The sequence below is a fragment of the Xyrauchen texanus genome, chromosome 48 (genome assembly GCF_025860055.1).
Source record: "Xyrauchen texanus isolate HMW12.3.18 chromosome 48, RBS_HiC_50CHRs, whole genome shotgun sequence".
NCBI lineage: Eukaryota > Metazoa > Chordata > Actinopteri > Cypriniformes > Catostomidae > Xyrauchen > Xyrauchen texanus.
The window spans coordinates 19,073,635-19,093,234 of record NC_068323.1 but is presented as its reverse complement, the minus strand read 5'-3'; the positions used below and the strand labels follow the sequence as shown (position 1 = coordinate 19,093,234).

At 36.1% G+C, this 19,600-nt stretch overlaps 1 protein-coding gene across 2 annotated transcripts; it reads left to right on the top strand.

The window, feature by feature from the left end:
* The first annotated feature begins 563 nt into the window (after nt 1-563).
* Nucleotides 564-18,971, top strand: LOC127639718 (85/88 kDa calcium-independent phospholipase A2-like). 2 transcript variants are annotated; one of them, XM_052121892.1, is made up of 17 exons: nt 564-672; nt 1,422-1,636; nt 2,368-2,583; nt 2,976-3,156; nt 5,462-5,649; nt 6,824-6,920; nt 7,001-7,183; nt 8,102-8,210; nt 8,607-8,723; nt 9,104-9,194; nt 9,605-9,768; nt 10,430-10,580; nt 10,671-10,807; nt 11,359-11,513; nt 13,361-13,528; nt 13,781-13,854; nt 17,689-18,971. In XM_052121892.1, exons 2-17 carry the CDS (start codon nt 1,428-1,430, stop codon nt 17,831-17,833), a joined length of 2,385 nt encoding a protein of 794 aa, XP_051977852.1. In that variant the 5' UTR covers nt 564-672; nt 1,422-1,427; the 3' UTR covers nt 17,834-18,971. The 2 variants fall into 2 exon arrangements, with proteins under 2 accessions (XP_051977852.1, XP_051977853.1); XM_052121893.1 differs by lacking the exon at nt 8,607-8,723.
* Nucleotides 18,972-19,600: the final 629 nt, after the last annotated feature.

The following is a 19,600-nucleotide window of genomic DNA, read 5'->3' as shown; positions in this document are numbered from 1 at the left end:
TAAATATTGCTTTTTTTATTAGGCTACTGTACTGTGGAAAAACTGGAAAACGTAGGCCTACATTAATTATCTTTAACTAGATTTTTATTTAATTAAACATTTTGAATATGATTGGCTGCAATGGGAGATAGGATGAATTTAAAATCAATATTATGTCATTTAAGCAAACATTTTAGAAATTGGGGCTGGTCTGTTGCTTGGGGCCTCAGAAATCGTAAACCCACCCCTGAAAATTACTTGACAGGCAGAGTCCGTTTCTGATTGGTTAAAAGGGCTGGGCCGTTCCCCTGACTGACACACTCACACACCTATTTTATTTATATCTCTCTGATGGAAGGGCCATTTTATGTGTGGTGTTATAAAAAACGCTTAAAGCATATTTAAATAAAGCACAGCTTTATTATATTAAAAGTCTTGAAACTATTCGAGCCACTAGAGCCCCTAGTAAACACGAAATGAATCCTGAATGGATCATTTTCCCCCGTCAAAAACGCCCCCTCACCCTCAATAGCGAAAAATCGTCACAACACGGGTGCTGATTGGCTCTCGCGCCTGTCAATCAAGCTTATTCAGGGTTGGTTGTGATGCAGTGATTGTTGATGTCCTGTCAAAAGTAACCTACCTGCTGAGTCTGAGCACCGATAACGTACTGGAGAATGATTTAACTGAAAGGTAAGGTGATTAAATGGAGGATTTAGACATAATATGTGATAAGAGGCTTGTAATTCAACAGGAATTAACGCATAGATGAGTCATTATGATTAAAATGAGTGTTGCTGACTGTTCTTGGAAGCTCTTATCAAAGTCGCCTATGGTTGTTTTTGACTGTTTGACGAATTGGTGGTACTGTTTCCAGAAAGAAAGGTGTTGGTTTACGTCAGTTGCATCGTGGTTGCGAGAATCGGACGATTAAACTGCGACCTATAAAATGCTAACATCTTAAAGGTGACACTTTCGGTTTTGAGATGAGTGAGATGTGCACGCATCTAAAAACCCTTTTCATACATCTTAATCAAACCAGTCAAATATTGAACACGCTCAGCCAATGCAAAGGTTACTAGGGGTGGCTATGGTTGCTGTTGTGGTGAACATTAATATTGCATGATCTTGCATGATCTTGCATGGACCACTGTCTTGCAGCAACAGTTTGATCATTGATGTTCTGAAACTCACATCAATGACTCATTCTGTGATCAAGCTCCATATTAGTCTCAGGTGTATAGCGTACATGCTGATGATGTGTCAGGCATATGTTATATTTTCAGATAAGCAAGTTCTTGATGCATGCTGATAAATCATATTATCTGCTAGGATCAATGGACATTTCTATAGTGAATACACACTCCTGTGTTCCTGACCTGAAAAGTCATGGAAATTCATTGGTCAAAAGGTGTCCTGTTCACGCCTCTCTCTTCCCCCAGGTCACCATGCAGTTTCTGGGCCGTATACTGGACACAGTTAGCTCTGTGTCGAATCTCTTCTCGAACCCGTACCGTGTGAGGGACGTGCAGCTGTCGGAGTATAATGGGAAAGTGCTACTGAAGCAGGAGGGGAGGATGGCCCTGTACAGGAATCAACAGAGCCAGTCATGGGACTGCCTTCTACTATGTCCCGAGTCACCGTCCATGGCTCTGAGGTGAGGCCTTAGTGTGTGCTTCACTGCTAGAGTCTAGAAGGGATCGAGATTTTATCTAAACTAGTCTTATATTTCTACTGTGTGGGAATTCAAGACCTTCTATAGTGTTTTTTTTTCCTCCTTCCACATCCACACTAATATGCTTTTCACATTGATTTTGCTATGTTTACACCTCTCATCCATTGAAAATGCTCTCCAAAACCATATTCTTTGGAAAACTATGTTGTTAGGAAACTTAATGGCTCCAGCACACCTATGTAGTTCTTCGTTCAGAGGTAAAAAGACGTTTGAAACAGCTGAGCGACGTCATACTGTTTGCGAACGTTCAGACACCGGCCACGCCGCTGAGGGTGACATTTAGTGGAGCATTTAAATATGAGGATGCTCAAGAATACATGTAAAACATCAACTAATATGACATTAACATGTGTTATCAGTTTGGTGTCCTTTACAGATTCCTTTTATCAGGCTCCTACTTATTAAAGGACAGTCTTCTTGGAATTTATGAAGGCAAACAAAACCACAGTTACGTTTTTCTACAATCAGAGAGCATTCAAAGAAAACAGATTTTACACAAAGAGCCTTTGTGTGTCCAAGCTCCTGTTAAAAAAATGCCAGCATGCTGAATATAACGTCTCATTGTCCAATAGAAGCTGTATGCATACAGTCGATTAGCATTTCAGACATGAAGAAATCTCTTTGTGAATTTGTTCTCTATTTGTTGCTCTCAGGATGTTCCAAGTAGCATCAGAGGAAGACGCCATGAATTGGTTTCCTCAATATGCCCTCAAACTCCGCCCATTTTACGAAATGCTCCACCCACCACTTAAACCTGAAACGCTCCAGCCAATCATAGATTGTTTGCGGAATCACCCAGACTGGAGCTCTGCTCACATCGCTGTGGATACTGGACTGAGAGACTGTCTAAAGCATAATTACATTTTGAGGTGAGAGATCCTGAAAGGTCAAAGGTAATTTTTGACTTTGCGAAATGATAAATGATCAAACTGTATACAGCCTACTTTCTTTTTATAAACTAGTATGCAAAGCTGTATGTAATATGCAACAATAGTTACAGTATTTCACACAGTAGTACAATACATTGTTGTCACATGATCTCATTAAAGGCATGTCATGTTTAGTTTAGCAAGTAGCATCCAGTTATTTTATATATTATCTTATATATGTTGGAATTTTTATGCATTCAGAAAACTTTCATACAGTGTACATCATACTATATACTACAATAATAGTATGCTATTCCATACACGGCCATTAATAATTTTCATGTTCCAACGTTTGCCAATCTGACCACGGTGTTGTTGATGGTCCTCTGCAGCCAGATGAATGCTCGTGACGGTCAGGGTCAGACTCCGCTGCACCTGGCCTGTGAGAGGGGAGATGTAGGCTGTGCGCGTGAACTGCTTGAGGAATGCCAGGCACGCACGGACGTCAAAGACAAAAATGGAGAAACGCCCATGCACTTCGCCGCTAAACAAGATTCTACTTTAATTATAGAGGTAAGAGGCAAAACGACAAGACTTTTTCCATTGACACGTTTGGGCCAGTTATTCGGACTTGCACTAATATTTTCACTGGCCTGCCACAATTTCTTTTTTTTTTTTATTCTTAGCTATTAATTTTTACATGTGCCAGAATTTGTATTTATTTTTTTATAAATTGTTTTGAAAAGAAAGCTTACCAGGTTTTTAATTCATTATTATAATAAACATAAGAGCTACAATAGCTAAATATGTAAGTATTTTTTTAAGTAAATGGTTTTAAGAAGTTCTTTAACAAAATATTACTAGGTTATATTATTTAATTTTATTATTTTATAATTATAATCTAAATAATAGCTATAATTGCTTAAAATGTCTGAAAAAAATTATATTTGTATTAAATAGTGAGGTTTTTTTTTTTTTTACAAAATATTACTAGGCTTGTACTTAAGAATAATAATAATAATAATAATAATAATTAAATTATAGCTATTACAGCTAAATGTGTCAGCAATATTTTTGTAAAGAAAGCTTACAATGTAATAAACGTGTTTGTAATTAATAAAAATTAAAATAATAGCTAAATATGTCAGAAAAATATTTGTATTTAATACTAAATAAAATATCTAAATATGAAAAAAAATAATGAATTTTTATAATAAATGAAAAATAATGAAAATATGAATAATGAATAATTGTTAGTTCTTCACAAAAATATTACTACGTTTGTAATTAATAATAATAATTAAAATAATAGCTATAATTGCTAAATATGCCAGAAAAAATATTAAATGGTAAATAATAATTTTTTAAATAACTGATTTTTTACTATGAATTAAAATAATGGCTATAATGGCTAAATATTGCAAAATATTCTCCACAAAACATACTTGTTTTATTTAAAGGGGACCTATTAAGCAAAAAGTTTGTACATAAATGTGAGTCGGCAGTGTGTGTGTGTGTACACAACCACCCTACAATGTTAAAGTCCACCCACTCCTCTTTCTTATATTTCTATTAATCAAAAATTTACGGTTTTCGTTTCTGCTCTAAAGTGATGTCATATTATAGCAGGCCACGCCCACGACTGGTGACGGACTCCACCCTATTATCAAAGATCCTCCCTGAGTGATCAACACACAGTCCGCCATTTTTTTTTTGTGCTGGGTCAGATACAGTGAGAAGAATAATGTCTCAGCTTTATAAGCGTCATAAGTCTTCTGTTGTTGGCTGTAAAAGTGAACAAGAGTCTTCATGTACTCCCGGCATCAGAGCCACTGCAGACACAGTGGACAAGTTTTGTTTCTGAAGGAAATGTAGATGTAAGTATCACACTTTATATTTTGTGAATGTTTGCAAATCGCCTTTCCGAATGAGCTTGTTAGCTGATTCCACGGCTAATGCAGCTAAAGTTACCATTATCTCTGATTGTATTCATGGAGACCAGAGCTATGTCGGGGGCGGGGAGCAGCAGCTCATTGGCATTTAAAGAGACACACGAAAACTGCGTGTTTTTGATTTCACCCATAAAGAGGCATTTTGTTGTAAATGCCTCTTTATGGGTGAAATCAAAAACACGCAGTTTTCGGTGGGTCTCGTTAAATGTTTTGGTATAATAAATGATCCTTGGGGTATTTTGAGCTAAAACTTCACAGACACATTCTGGGGAAACCTGAGACTTATATTACATCATGTAAACAGGGCCATAATAAGTCTCCTTTAATACTAATATTTACAGTAACTGCTTTATTAGCTAAATAAATCAGAAGTAATTCTATATTTAAAAATATTTTAAATGATTAATATGTTTTATTTACAAAAAAGTAGGGTTTTAATTAATAAGAATAATTAAAATAAAAGCTAAATATCAAGAAAATGTGGTAATTTAAGTTACAGTATAATTTATTGCCTTGACACTTGTAAATGTATAAACCTACTTATGCTGAAAAATGATGGCATATGGTGCAAAACATTTTTGACTACATAAAATTATTCTTGCAATTTCCACAAAACCTCATCTTTGTTTGCCGTCTAGACAACAATGTTCAAAACATCACAGAAAACCAAATTTGAAGGCATAAAAACACATATGGACATATATGGTGAGCAAATGTAAGAACCTAATCCCTGGCACAATAGGGCAAGTCACCGTTCCTCCAACTGGCCACATACTCTCTCGCACTGGCTCCGAGCCAGCGGATCCTCCTCATGCTTGAGCCCCGTTTACTACCAGTGAAAAGTTTGGTTTCACAGACATTGAGGATTACATGTACCCTAATTTTTCTGATTGTGTAATTTTCTTTGCTCCTCTGGAATGTTGTAGGCTTTGTGCGCTCAGCTCTGCGCGGGTGTGAACGAGCTGAACGCCACTGGGGAAACGCCTCTACACATAGCATGCCGTCTTGGCAAGGTGGAGGCGGTCAAGGGCCTGCTAGGTGGCGGAGCCCGCTGTGACGTCATGGGAAGTAATGGCTATCCAATCCACACTGCCATGAAGTTTAATGAAAAGAGGTGCAGGCAAATTTTAATTTGAAATTGTTTTTGTTTTGATTTTATGTAAAAGCCTAACCAGGGACGAGGGATGCAAATTAACCTTATGCTATATTTAAATGATGCCTTTTTTAAAAGATGCTTTTGGCTGAACTCAAAATTCTGTATTAATAAGTCCCCTTTCTGCTGGTCAGAGTGGATTATGAAGGGGGTTTCTACACTCGGATATCTATATGAGAGTGGAGTGTTGAGATCTTTGAAAATATGGTTCAACACTGTGGGATTCCCAGGTCTCAATTCTATAGGTATTTACAGCTGTGCCACCTGGTCTGTACTATTTTTGGAAGTAGTATGCACCCCCCTAAGGCAGCAGAGACAGCAGTTGTGATTACTGCTTTTGAAAAAAAGTCATGAAGCATCAGTGTATTACTCCCTGTTAATTCAGAGTCTGGAGGATGGAGCTTCAGCTTTTCTTAAGCAACTATGTTGTTTTTGGAGGAGGGAGTGTGGACTAGGATTAAAACAATGTCAAGTCTACATCTTGAGATGCAAGGGTGTGCCTTATGCATTTTAAGATTTTACATAGATTCTATTGGACACCCTATAGTCTTGAAGACACACCCATCTGCTGGTGATGCCAGTCAGAAGATGTTGGTGGTGTGCTAAGATCCAAGAATTTTGGTTGAGGGTTCAGAGTTTTATGTGTGACGTATTGGACACTCAAATTTTATTTTGCCCCAGTCGCTGTTTTTTAGGCAATGGATCATTCTTGGGGGATTGAAGTTGGCTCCAGCACCCTCATTTTTGGAGTGGTGAACAGAGATGTGCAGGGTAGTGGCATTCGAGGAGGTGACATGTAGAAAGCAGGGAAAATTATATATTGATAGATATTTGGCCTTTTTTTGAGGGTTCTCAAGGAGGGGCAGTGGAGAGGGATTTGCAGTTTTAAATGTGTGTGCATTCTTATTGTTTTTTTAAAGTAAACTTTTTATGTTTTTTTAATGTCGTAAATAATTATGACCACTGGTGTTTGTGTGATTTATGATGTTTCTGTTATATTTATTTAATTTGTGAATGGAATCAGCAAAATTGTTAATAAAAAAACAAATACAATTTAGATAATAGAGGATATTAATGAACCAACTGTCTTTAATGAACCCATTTCTAATTCTCATTTCAAATCCTCTTCATTTAGTTGTGCAGAAGCAATTTTATCTGTTAACCCGAATCAACTTCTGGCAGAGGATCCTCTCTATGGTGGAACACCTCTTCACTGGGCCAAGACTGCAGAGGTCAGGAATACTTCATCATTTTTCTTTGATTTCACCTGAAGGATGACCAGCCCTCTAACTGTCCTACATTTTCTCTGTAGATGAGTCGTCTATTGATGGGCCAAGGGTGTAATGTCAACTACCTGAGCAAGACCGGAGAGAGTCCGTTACACATCCTGACAAAGAGGGGGCGCTTTGAGGCTGCAATGACACTGCTGACACATGGAGCCAACCCTAATATCAAGGGCCAGGATGGAAACACAGCCCTGCACCTCGCCATGAAGGTAAATGGGGGAATCTCCCGAAATGAAAAACCTGTCAGGTTCATATTTTTCAGCGAAATTAAAATAAAATAAATGATAAAATATCATTTAATTGCAGAAAGAAAATTAAGCCTTTCTTTTAGGGGGTATTTACACTTGGACATGTTTTTGCTGATCGGATTGCTGTCCGATCATGAAAAAACCAAGACCGATATAAATCCGTTCACCAGAGGAGGTGGTTTGAGATGCAATTTATTCGAAACTCTGTCAAGTGTAAATGCATCTGGCCGTTCAAGCCACATATGCAAACTTTACTCCGCCCAAACAGAGCTACACATATGAAAGAAGTGAAACATAACATCTGTTATTGATTATTTGCATGGGGCTCGAGTCGCGCAATACATAATAACAAATTATGAAATGAATGCATGTTGTAGTAGAGACAGAACATTGTTCTTCATTTATTTGGTGCGGATTGCTGACAAAACTAAACACTGAAAATTAGCGCAGCTGACGCGCATGACATGCTTTAACCTACGACAAGATATGCACAGACATACGGGGCAAAGTCACTAATTGGAATTGTATAATAAATCGCATCTCTTTAATTCACTGCCCTTCATTGGCACAATCACGGATGGCAACTCTGTTTTATTTGCATGTAGCACATGTAGTGAATTGATCAGATTTATATTAATGTGGGTAACTGTGTTAATGGAATGTGCTTACTCAATGGGATAGCAATCCGATCTGTCAAAAGATCTGTTTTTGTGAGATTCGCCCATGAATGCTGTTTTTTAATAAAACTGTGACTAGAGGTAGATTAATCTGTGCCGATAGTTGCTCTTTGGAACTAGTGGCTATCGGAAAAAATCAAGTGTTGTCATAGATTACAACCCTTTTTTTCTATCTTTCATGCTGTGACGTCTGGGCTCACAGTTGGACCACATGGATCTGATCAAAGCTCTCATGGTGTTTGGGGCAGATGTGGAGATTCATAATGACCTGGGAGAGACACCTGGACTCATTGCTGCCCGTACCAGCAAGGGTGAGAGGATGATAGAGAGAAAGAGGGATGGTACCAGAGGTGTATGTGAGATTTGACATTAGTTTGAAGACTAGTAGAGTCTGCAATGAGTTCAAGCTCTCTCAGTTTCTAGTTGCACAGATTATCTGAAAATCTGGCACAACCTGTCCGATGGGTCCTAATGTTTTGATTGGCTATAGTTGAGTAAATCACACATAAATCCGTCACCTACATGATGTTGCTTGCATGACTGTGTGTTGGTCTACCACAATGCAGTGCCTTTAAAAAAAAAAAAAATGCTCTTGTGCTTTTTAATTCATGCAGTCAATCATCTCATACTCACTTTCTTACTTGTTTTCGTGTGCATGGTGTGGGTGTGGCCGTGTGCATGTGTCTAACCCTACGCTTATATTGAAGGGCCCAACCGCAAGGTGCTCTTAAACATGCTGTGTAGTGTAGGAGCTGAACGGTGTCATCCACCCTCCTTTGACACTCCACTCCCCAGTGTCAACAAAGCTCCACCTCCTGGCATAGGTAAAGCCCCACCCCCAGACTTCTGGTTTCCTCTTGCCACTTTAACCTTTGTCCATCAGTACCTGTTTCTTTTGCACTTTTAGAAGTTAATGATGGCATTTCATTTCCTTTCAGTTGGCAACAAAAATGTGACTTGTTTGTGTTATCCTCTCTTCTCTGCAGTTACGCTTTCAGATGTGTCCCTCACTCCCTAAAAAGACTTTAAGCATTTCTTAATTTCTTAAAATCTTGAACTTAAATCTTCTATTTGAAGCTTTTTCCCATGGTTATTGAAGCAACCTGCTGATAATTATCTAAGCGTTATGTCCTGATTACTGAAGTATCTCTGCAGTTTATCTAATTGGTTCAGTGCTCTCACACCTTGTGTGATTGGCCTACAGGATTTGATGACATCATGTATGTGGCGGCAGCTGTTACATCAATGACTCGGGGATTTGCAGAGGTGGATGGACTCAAAACAAGAAGCGGAAAGTATGTATTTGATTTTGTTTGTATGCTTGACGTATCTGTTTGTTAGCAGAGTAAAGATATCACTTACTTTAAATACTTTAAATGTCTGATTTAGGACCGTGCCGATACAACGATTTATTGATGTATTGTAATACTTGTCGATTCCTGTATATTTTGTTTGTTTTGCTTTGTTTCTTGTTTAGTTTTTTCAGTTTTGTTTTGTATGGATACTTTATTTGTTTGGTTTGGTGTTTTGTTTCTCTCATGCGTTTGGTGCATTTTCAATTGTGATACAGTTATGTATGACGATATACTGTATGTAAAAGTTGGTTGGCGATACCCATACCTAGTCTGATTAAATCCAGTTAACATTTATAAAAAGGTAACGTGTGTACATAGAATAATCTCTCTCTTGCTTTTCTTTTTTAAAGAATAGACAGATTGTTGTGCCTGGATGGCGGAGGAATAAAAGGACTGGTTTTGATCCAGATGTTGATCGCTCTGGAAAAAGAGGCAGGACGGCCCATCAGGGAACTTTTTGACTGGGTGTCTGGAACCAGCACTGGTGGCATACTGGCCTTAGCTATTGTACACGGTGGGTAGACATGTCTAAAACTTCATTTAAAAAATGGCATGTAAATACTAGAATTGTCTAGTTGATAAATATGTACACTATATGAATGGTGAATTTCACAAAAACGGTCAAGAAAAATGGCTGGGTCATATTTCATCCCGAAATCAAAAGAAAGAAAAATGTGAAATTATGTTTTGCATAAAGAGAATGAAGCCTTTTATTCAGATTTTTTTTTTTTTGGACAATAAAGCAATATTCTGCCCCATCCCTTTCTTATAACCTCATTACTGTAATGTAATATATATATGTATATATATATATATATATATATATATATATATATATATATATATATATATATATATATATATGTGTATTTTATAAGGTGAAATATCACAAAGACATTTCTTTGTGAGATTTGGCCAAATATTTCAGGCATTTGTATTTTAATGCCCCAAGTATACCTATCTACAGTATAATATCACAATGTGTATGCTAAGGACCAGTGTTACTTGGTGGAAGGTGATTATTATTAATAAATCTTTTTGATTAATAATATTTTTATTATCATATTGCTCTTGCATAATGTTTCCCAGGTGCCTTACAACACCCAACATATTTGAATACACTGACTCCTGTGGCTTCAACAGCATCATTTTAGCATGTGTATTTACCCATGCAGGTAAATCAATGGAGTATCTGCGCTGTCTGTACTTCAGGATGAAGGAAGAGGTGTTTAAAGGTTCTCGGCCTTATGAGACCGGCCCTCTGGAGGAATTTCTAAAGAATGAATTTGGAGAAAATACCAAGATGACAGAAGTCACACACCCCAGGTACTGCAGTCTGTACATGTTCAGACGAATAGGTATAGCCTTTTTTATATTCGCTTATTAAGTATATTTTCTCTGTTGTTTTTATCTCAGGGTGATGGTGACCAGCGTTCTCGCCGACAGACACCCTGGAGAATTGCATCTGTTTCGTAATTACGACCCGCCAGCCCAGCAAAGAGACCCTCCTTATATGGCTACAGCAACATTTCAACCCCTTACGGTGCCGCAGGGTAACTTCGCTTTCTTGCTTGTGTTCGTTCTCGCAGTCTCGTTATGCTAATCTATCTATCTCGACTGATGCAGAAAGTTGCATTGTCACTGTTGCAGAATGGGAGGATGAAGATGTTTTGATAGTAGTATATTCTTAAACCTCCCAGAAAACGTATGTGTGACAGGGCGGAGGGCGGGGCCGGGTCATGATGCTACACACCCGGCCCCAAATCAGGCTAATCAAGCCTCAGAAAGGGATAAAGGCCGACTGGAGACTGCAGTGAGACAGAGAGATAGATTTACGGGCAGCTGTCTGACACCTTTTGGGTGTTTGTCTTTTCATTTCAGTTCTTCATTAAAATATGATCTATATTGCCAAGCCAGTTCTCGCCTCCTCCTTTACAGTATAAAAGATTTCTGGTGATTTGTATTTCTCAATTGTACACCACGTTGGCGCTAATTGGTCGTTAGTTTCTTTAATGACAAAACGTGTCCAGTTAATCATCCTTTGCCCTCTTTCGTCGCTCTCTGTCTCTCTTGAATTCATTCAAATTTTCTTTCTTTCTCTCAGAGCAATTAGTTTGGCGTGCTGCTCGGTCCAGTGGAGCCGCTCCAACATATTTTCGGCCAATGGGACGCTTTCTGGATGGAGGGCTGCTGGCCAATAACCCGACACTTGACGCCATGACAGAAATACACCAGTACAACAAAGCTCTGAAGGCACAGGTCTGTTCAAGACACCCCTATTTAAGACTTGCTTTTAGCTAACCAATGATATCGACTATGTCATATTTAATCTAGGGTAAATAAAAAAATTACACAATGAATCGTGCCTTCTGACATCACAGCAATTCAAGCTTGAAGTACATTTAACTTAGTGTTTTTTTTGAGCCGCATTACCAGGGGGCGTTCGGCGAGCCTCAAACCTCACAAGAAGCGTGGCCACAGAATGAGAGATAGTCACACTTGCCGTGTTTTTGACAGCTGGATGAAGCACAAATAGAATGCAGGGATCTCGAAACCCGATTTTCATAGTTTCAACTACTTTTAACTTGACACAGTGTCCTAAAAATGCATTATTTATGATGCTGAAAACCAGTGAGATGCTCAAAGTTCCATCTGATGAATATGTATGACAGTAGACGGATCATAACAACATGTCCTGTAAGAACAAGACAGATTGACAAACTTAATTGCAAAATGGATTGCTGTCGACTGTTGACTTATGTTCAATGACTTGAATAAAACAAACAATGTATTTGAGTAACAATATTTGGTGTGGCCATCTTTGCCTTTAAAACGGCACCAATTCTCCTAGATATACCTCGACACTTTTCTTGGTTGTTGGCAGATGGGGGCAGTGGTGGCTCAGTGGTTGAGGCTCAGGGTTACTGACCAGAAGGTTGGGGGTTCAAGCCCCAGCACCACCAAGATGCCACTGTTGGGCCCTTGAGCAAGGCACTTAACTCCAGGTTGCTCCGGGGGGATTGTCCCTGTAATAAGTGCACTGTAAGTCGCTTTGGATAAAAGCGTCTGCCAAATGCATAAATGTAAATGTAAATGGCAGATAGGATGATCAAAGCTTCTTGAAGAATTCACCACAGTTCTTCTATATATTTAGGCTGTCTCAATTGCTTGTGTCTCTATATGTAATCCCAATATTCAGTGGGGGGGTCTGTGCGGGCCATGAAATCTGTTGCAGGGCTCCCTGTTCTTCTATTCTAATGTTTTCTATTAGCAAAAGTAATGTTTGAGAGTCTAACATTTATATTTCCTATTGACACACTAAAGCTGAAGATATAAATAACCATCTTAAGACAAATGCTTATGTGAAACATCTTATGTGCCTAAAACCTTTTATGTTTACTGGACTTTGAATGAAATTAAGTGATAAATGAAAATTATTTATGGGATCATTTTTGAAGACATCCTCACTATGCAACATTTGTGCCTTAAACTTTTGCACAGTAGTGTGTGTGTGTGTGTGTGTGTGTGTGTGTGTGTGTGTGTATATTGAGCAGCAGAAAACACAAACATGCGCTACGTTCTTGCATTCAAAACACTTGATGGAGCACAAAACTGAACTAAGGGATCGCAAGATGTGTTTAAAGATTGAGTATTAAACAATATTTAGCTTGACACAGTGACCTAAAAATGTTAGGTTTATGACGCAACACACCCGAGACGCTCCACAAGCATGTCTGACACAGCTGTTCATTGACGGATCCTTAAACAAGCCCTCATAATAAATCTCCAACTGATTGACAGATTCACTTGTGAAATGGATTGCTGTGAACTGTGTGCCAATGATTGACTTATGATCAATAATACGGTAGTAAACAATACATTGTATTCTAAAGCTGCTTTTTGTTTTATCAATGATTAACTCTTCTACTACAAGAATGTAAAGCAGTTTAATTATCTGAATATTTTTTTTATATATATATATATATATATATATGTGTATATATAAATATTTTAAGATAACTTTATCATTATGTAGTACAATTGCACATTGCTAAAAAAAATAAATGTATGCCAATTATATGCCAGTCTCTGTTTCTCGCTCTCAGGGTCATGAGGCAGACATGTGCAGGTTAGGTGTGGTCGTCTCACTGGGTACCGGTAAACCCCCTCAGGTAGCAGTGAACTCGGTTGATGTTTTCAGGCCTTCAAACCCTCTGGAACTGGCCAAGACCTTCTTTGGCGTCAGAGAACTGGGCAAGATGCTTGTGGACTGTGTGAGTTTGCACATACCACCAAAGCAGTCAAATTTGCCATTGGGTACAGATGGTACATACACATTATGGGCCGTCTGATGTATATTTCTGGTGAAGTTCCAATTTGACTGTCAAATTGTGATTCAGATGATTTTGATGTCTTTTGGATGGATTTATATTCTCACAGTCCAGCACAAACACATGTTTTGTGATGGTAGGCGTTGTGCTTGCATTATTTTTAATTAAGGTCTTGTTTTGTTTTTTGTCTCTCAGTGCACGGACTCAGATGGCTGTGCAGTGGACCGAGCCCGTGCGTGGTGTGAGATGGCTGATATAAACTATTACAGGTCAGTGCTGTTCATTCTCTCAGTAAAAATGAGTTTGCTTTTATAAAGAGGCGAGTGGAGAAACATCCTCATGACTGATTCACACCTTCATTTTAACGGTTAGGGTGTGTTATGCAAATCCCCACGCTTTCATGAAGTGTGAGACAATGCTGACCTTTCCTTCTCTCAATTCCCCTCTCCTATCATTTAATCTCATAATTTATCTGACTGATGACCTCTCACCCCCATTCTTCTTTCTTTCTTACTTGCTGTTTACTACTGCTTTCGTTCTTCCTTACTACATATTTACTTCTTACTACTTTCTATCTTTCTTGCTACATCTTTACTTACTACTTTCTTACTACATCTTTACTTTCTTACTACATCTTTACTTCTTACTACTTTCTATCTTTCTTACTACATCTTTACTTACTACTTTCTTTCTTACTACATCTTTACTTTCTTACTACATCTTTACTTCTTACTACTTCTTTACTTCTTAATACTTTCTATCTTTCTTACTACATCTTTACTTCTTACTACTTTCTATCTTTCTTACTACATCTTTACTTACTACTTTCTTTCTTACTACATCTTTACTACTTACTACTTATTTACTTCTTAATACTTTCTATCTTTCTTACTACATCTTTACTTACTACTTTCTTTCTTACTACATCTTTACTACTTACTACTTCTTTACTTCTTAATACTTTCTATCTTTCTTACTACATCTTTACTTCTTACTACTTCTTTACTTCTTAATACTTTCTATCTTTCTTACTACATCTTTACTTCTTACTACTACTTTCTTTCTTCCTTCTTACTACTTTCTTTCTTCCTAACTACATCTTTACTTCTTCTTTCTTTCTTACTACACCTTTACTTCTTACTCCTTTCTTTCTTACTACATCTTTACTTCTTACTACATCTTTACTACTTTCTTTCTTCTTACTACTTTCTTTCTTACTACATCTTTACTTAATACCTTCTTTCTTTCTTCCTTACTACATCTTTACTTCTTACTACTTTCTATCTTTCTTTCTTACTACATCTTTACTTCTTACTACTTTCTTTCTTCCTTACTACTTTCTATCTTTCTTTCTTACTACTACTTTCTTACTACATCTTTACTTCTTTCTTCCTTACTACTTTCTATCTTTCTTCCTTACTACATCTTTACTTCTTACTACTTTCTATCTTTCTTTCTTACTACTTCTTTCTTACTTGCTGTTTACTTCTTCTTTCTTTACTTCTTACTACTTTCTTTATTTATTTCTTTCTTACTACTTCTTTCTTACTACATCTTTACTTCTTACTACTTCTTTCTTCCTTACTACTTTCTATCTTTCTTTCTTACTACTTCTTTCTTCCTTACTACATCTTTACTTTCTTACTACATCTTTACTTCTTACTACTACTTTACTTCTTAATACTTTCTATCTTTCTTACTACATCTTTACTTCTTACTACTTTCTATCTTTCTTACTACATCTTTACTTACTACTTTCTTTCTTACTACATCTTTACTACTTACTACTTCTTTACTTCTTAATACTTTCTATCTTTCTTACTACATCTTTACTTACTACTTTCTTTCTTACTACATCTTTACTACTTACTACTTCTTTACTTCTTAATACTTTCTATCTTTCTTACTACATCTTTACTTCTTACTACTTCTTTACTTCTTAATACTTTCTATCTTTCTTACTACATCTTTACTTCTTACTACTACTTTCTTTCTTCCTTCTTACTACTTTCTTTCTTCCTAACTACATCTTTACTTCTTCTTTCTCTCTTACTACACCTTTACTTCTTACTCCTTTCTTTCTTACTACATCTTTACTTCTTACTACATCTTTACTACTTTCTTTCTTCTTACTACTTTCTTTCTTACTACATCTTTACTTAATACCTTCTTTCTTTCTTCCTTACTACATCTTTACTTCTTACTACTTTCTATCTTTCTTTCTTACTACATCTTTACTTCTTACTACTTTCTTTCTTCCTTACTACTTTCTATCTTTCTTTCTTACTACTACTTTCTTACTACATCTTTACTTCTTTCTTCCTTACTACTTTCTATCTTTCTTCCTTACTACATCTTTACTTCTTACTACTTTCTATCTTTCTTTCTTACTACTTCTTTCTTACTTGCTGTTTACTTCTTCTTTCTTTACTTCTTACTACTTTATTTATTTCTTTCTTACTACTTCTTTCTTTCTTACTACATCTTTACTTCTTACTACTTCTTTCTTCCTTACTACTTTCTATCTTTCTTTCTTACTACTTCTTTCTTCCTTACTACATCTTTACTTCTTACTACTTTCTATCTTTCTTTCTTACTACTTCTTTCTTACTTGCTGTTTACTACTTTATTTCTTTCTTTCTTACTACATCTTTACATCTTACTACTTCTTTCTTCCTTACTACTTTCTTTCTTACTACTACTTCTTTCTTCCTTACTACATCTTTACTTCTTACTACTTCTTTCTTCCTTACTACTTTCTATCTTTCTTTCTTACTACTACTTCTTTCTTCCTTACTACATCTTTACTTCTTACTACTTTCTATCTTTCTTTCTTACTACTTCTTTCTTACTTGCTGTTTACTACTTCTTTATTTCTTTCTTTCTTACTACATCTTTACTTCTTACTACTTCTTTCTTCCTTCTTTCTTTCTTACTACTTCTTCTTTCTTCCTTACTACATCTTTACTTCTTACTACTTTCTATCTTTCTTTCTTACTACTTCTTTCTTACTTGCTGTTTACTACTTTATTTCTTTCTTTCTTACTACATCTTTACATCTTACTACTTCTTTCTTCCTTACTACTTTCTTTCTTACTACTACTTCTTTCTTCCTTACTACATCTTTACTACTTACTACTTCTTTACTTCTTAATACTTTCTATCTTTCTTACTACATCTTTACTTACTACTTTCTTTCTTACTACATCTTTACTACTTACTACTTCTTTACTTCTTAATACTTTCTATCTTTCTTACTACATCTTTACTTTACTACTTCTTTACTTCTTAATACTTTCTATCTTTCTTACTACATCTTTACTTCTTACTACTACTTTCTTTCTTCCTTCTTACTACTTTCTTTCTTCCTAACTACATCTTTACTTCTTCTTTCTTTCTTACTACACCTTTACTTCTTACTCCTTTCTTTCTTACTACATCTTTACTTCTTACTACATCTTTACTACTTTCTTTCTTCTTACTACTTTCTTTCTTACTACATCTTTACTTAATACCTTCTTTCTTTCTTCCTTACTACATCTTTACTTCTTACTACTTTCTATCTTTCTTTCTTACTACTTCTTTCTTACTTGCTGTTTACTACTTTATTTCTTTCTTTCTTACTACATCTTTACATCTTACTACTTCTTTCTTCCTTACTACTTTCTTTCTTACTACTACTTCTTTCTTCCTTACTACATCTTTACTTCTTACTACTTCTTTCTTCCTTACTACTTTCTATCTTTCTTTCTTACTACTACATCTTTACTTCTTACTACTTCTTTCTTACTACATCTTCTTACTACTTTCTTTCTGATTTCTTTCTGACTTTCTTTTTACCTTCCCCTTTTTGCTTTTGTCCTTTCATTTAATTTTCTTTTATTGTTCTTCACTCTTTTTTTCCATGTAATTTCCCTTTTCTTTCTTTCTTTCTTCCTTTCTTTTCTTTCTTCCTTCATTTTTTCTACTTCTCATTTTTTCTTGTTTTGTTTCATTGTCTTTAAATGTTCTTCACTCTTTTTTTTGTTTTTCATGAAATTTAATTTCTTTCTTTCTTGCTTTTTGTTTTTCTTCTGTCCTTCCTCCCTTCTTTCATTTCTCAGATTGAGTCCTCAGCTGTCTCAGGAAGTGATGTTGGATGAGGTCAGTGATGCTGTGTTAGTTGACATGCTGTGGGAGACTCAGATGTACCTGTACGAGCACAGAGACATCATACAGACCCTTTGCCAGCAGCTGCTGCAGCTCTGACAACTCAACAAACACTGAAAGAGATGAATGGAAGCTTGATTGGTTTAATATGCATAACTAATGTATCTAATATAAATAATGTGTTTGTTTACATTGGTGTATATACCTCTTAAATCAGGGTTTATTACATATTTAACTAATTTAAGTTAAAGGAAAGAAAAGGTGTATGTTAAATTATTTAAATATCTAAATATCTAAATATCTACTGATTGTTTGTATGTGTCTTATACAACAAATTGAACCAAGTTCACACTATAATTTCATGGAAAATAACACTACGTTCTGATATTTAAAGCAACGTACACCACTACAAATCATTGCATATTACATAATATTTTTATGGATGCTTAAAGGCTCCGTAAATATGTTTGTAATTGCATTGCATTGTAATTGCACTGTTCAAGGTGACCTTTACAGGAAGTGCTTATTCATTGCTTCCTATAAACTGGTAATTTACTCATGGAAATCTCACTTGTATATTTATTGATTATCTAATTCTAACATGTGTCTATATTTGAGTCTTGTAACATTTATAGAGTAACTGAAAGTAACTTAAGTTTGTTTTCCTGAACATTTCTGGTACATGCGGTGTGAACCGTTAATGTCAGCGGTTAAAGAGGAACAACAAAGTGCAAGTATGATTTTAAGAGTGTACCATACCGCAGGTGAATTACGGCACTTGTGTGCATTGTCTTATGTCTTTTGCTATTTTAAGGAAAAGCCTTGTTTTGCATTGAAATTTTTTGTTACAATCTGTCATATGTAGCACCATGCTTATACTTGAACACTTTAAAGCTGCAACCGATAATAGATTTGTCAATAGATTGGAAATGTTACTGGCAGAAGTTATTGAGATTTTATACAATGAAGACATGTCAAGTATAAACTGAATACCTTCTAATTTTTCATCAGCCTTTTTGTTATTGATAATATATTTACCTTCTGTTTGTCTATTAAGACCGTCTTTATCATGTGTTGTTAACTTGACGTTGGACCTACAAATCTGTTGTTTAGAGACCAAAGTGAACATTTATTTGATTCCTACACATAACTTGCTGCTGTGGCACTGATTTAAAACATTTTCTGACACGAAGTGATTATAAAACTTGAAAAAATAAAGAGGAAAATAATGATTATAACTGGGGTTCTGTTTAAAAGTAAAATCACTTGTCCCATGTTTCTGCAGTACTACACTTATTTTTAAAAGAAGAGTGAAATAACTAATGTAGTAAAAGATTTCTGGGCACAAAACCTACAAATAATATAAGTTATATGTGAAATCTGAAGTTTCATAAGTTTGATCTAAAAACTTAATTTATCATTGTAACAGAGGAGAAAACATGGTAAATATCCATTAGATAAGGATGTTTGGAAAATATATGAACATAATTAAATGCTGTATATTTTTAATATGATGCCTTGTCTAACCAGCAACTATGAGATATGTCACATGGTTGTAATGACATGGTTCTGGTCATGGAGTGTCTCATTAGGGCAGGTGAAGCAAATCCAGTTAAAGTGTGTATCTCCTGTCCGCCTGTCAGACGGCGGCCCTTCTCTACATCCTGTCATGAGAAGAATAAATAATTCAAGACTCCTACCCGTATCAAATTTGGACTCCTCAATCTCCTCTCACTCGCTCTCTCGGCCTGTAACAGACGTTAACGAAGACCTGAAAAGACCCATTACACAGATAAGGATAGTGTGCCATCACACAGACACCGTGCTTGGCACCTCAGCAACAGGAACTAAGGAATAAATTCAGTG

What these genes read in the sequence shown, in the direction of transcription:
- LOC127639718 (XM_052121892.1), top strand. Translation starts at nt 1,428, where the DNA reads ATGCAGTTTCTGGGCCGTATACTGGACACAGTTAGCTCTGTGTCGAAT. An exon ending in ACTGGGCCAAGACTGCAGAG is followed by an intron (nt 6,921 to 7,000) that starts GTCAGGAATACT and finishes TTTTCTCTGTAG; the next exon opens with ATGAGTCGTCTATTGATGGG. An exon ending in ACAGAAGTCACACACCCCAG is followed by an intron (nt 10,581 to 10,670) that starts GTACTGCAGTCT and finishes TTTTTATCTCAG; the next exon opens with GGTGATGGTGACCAGCGTTC.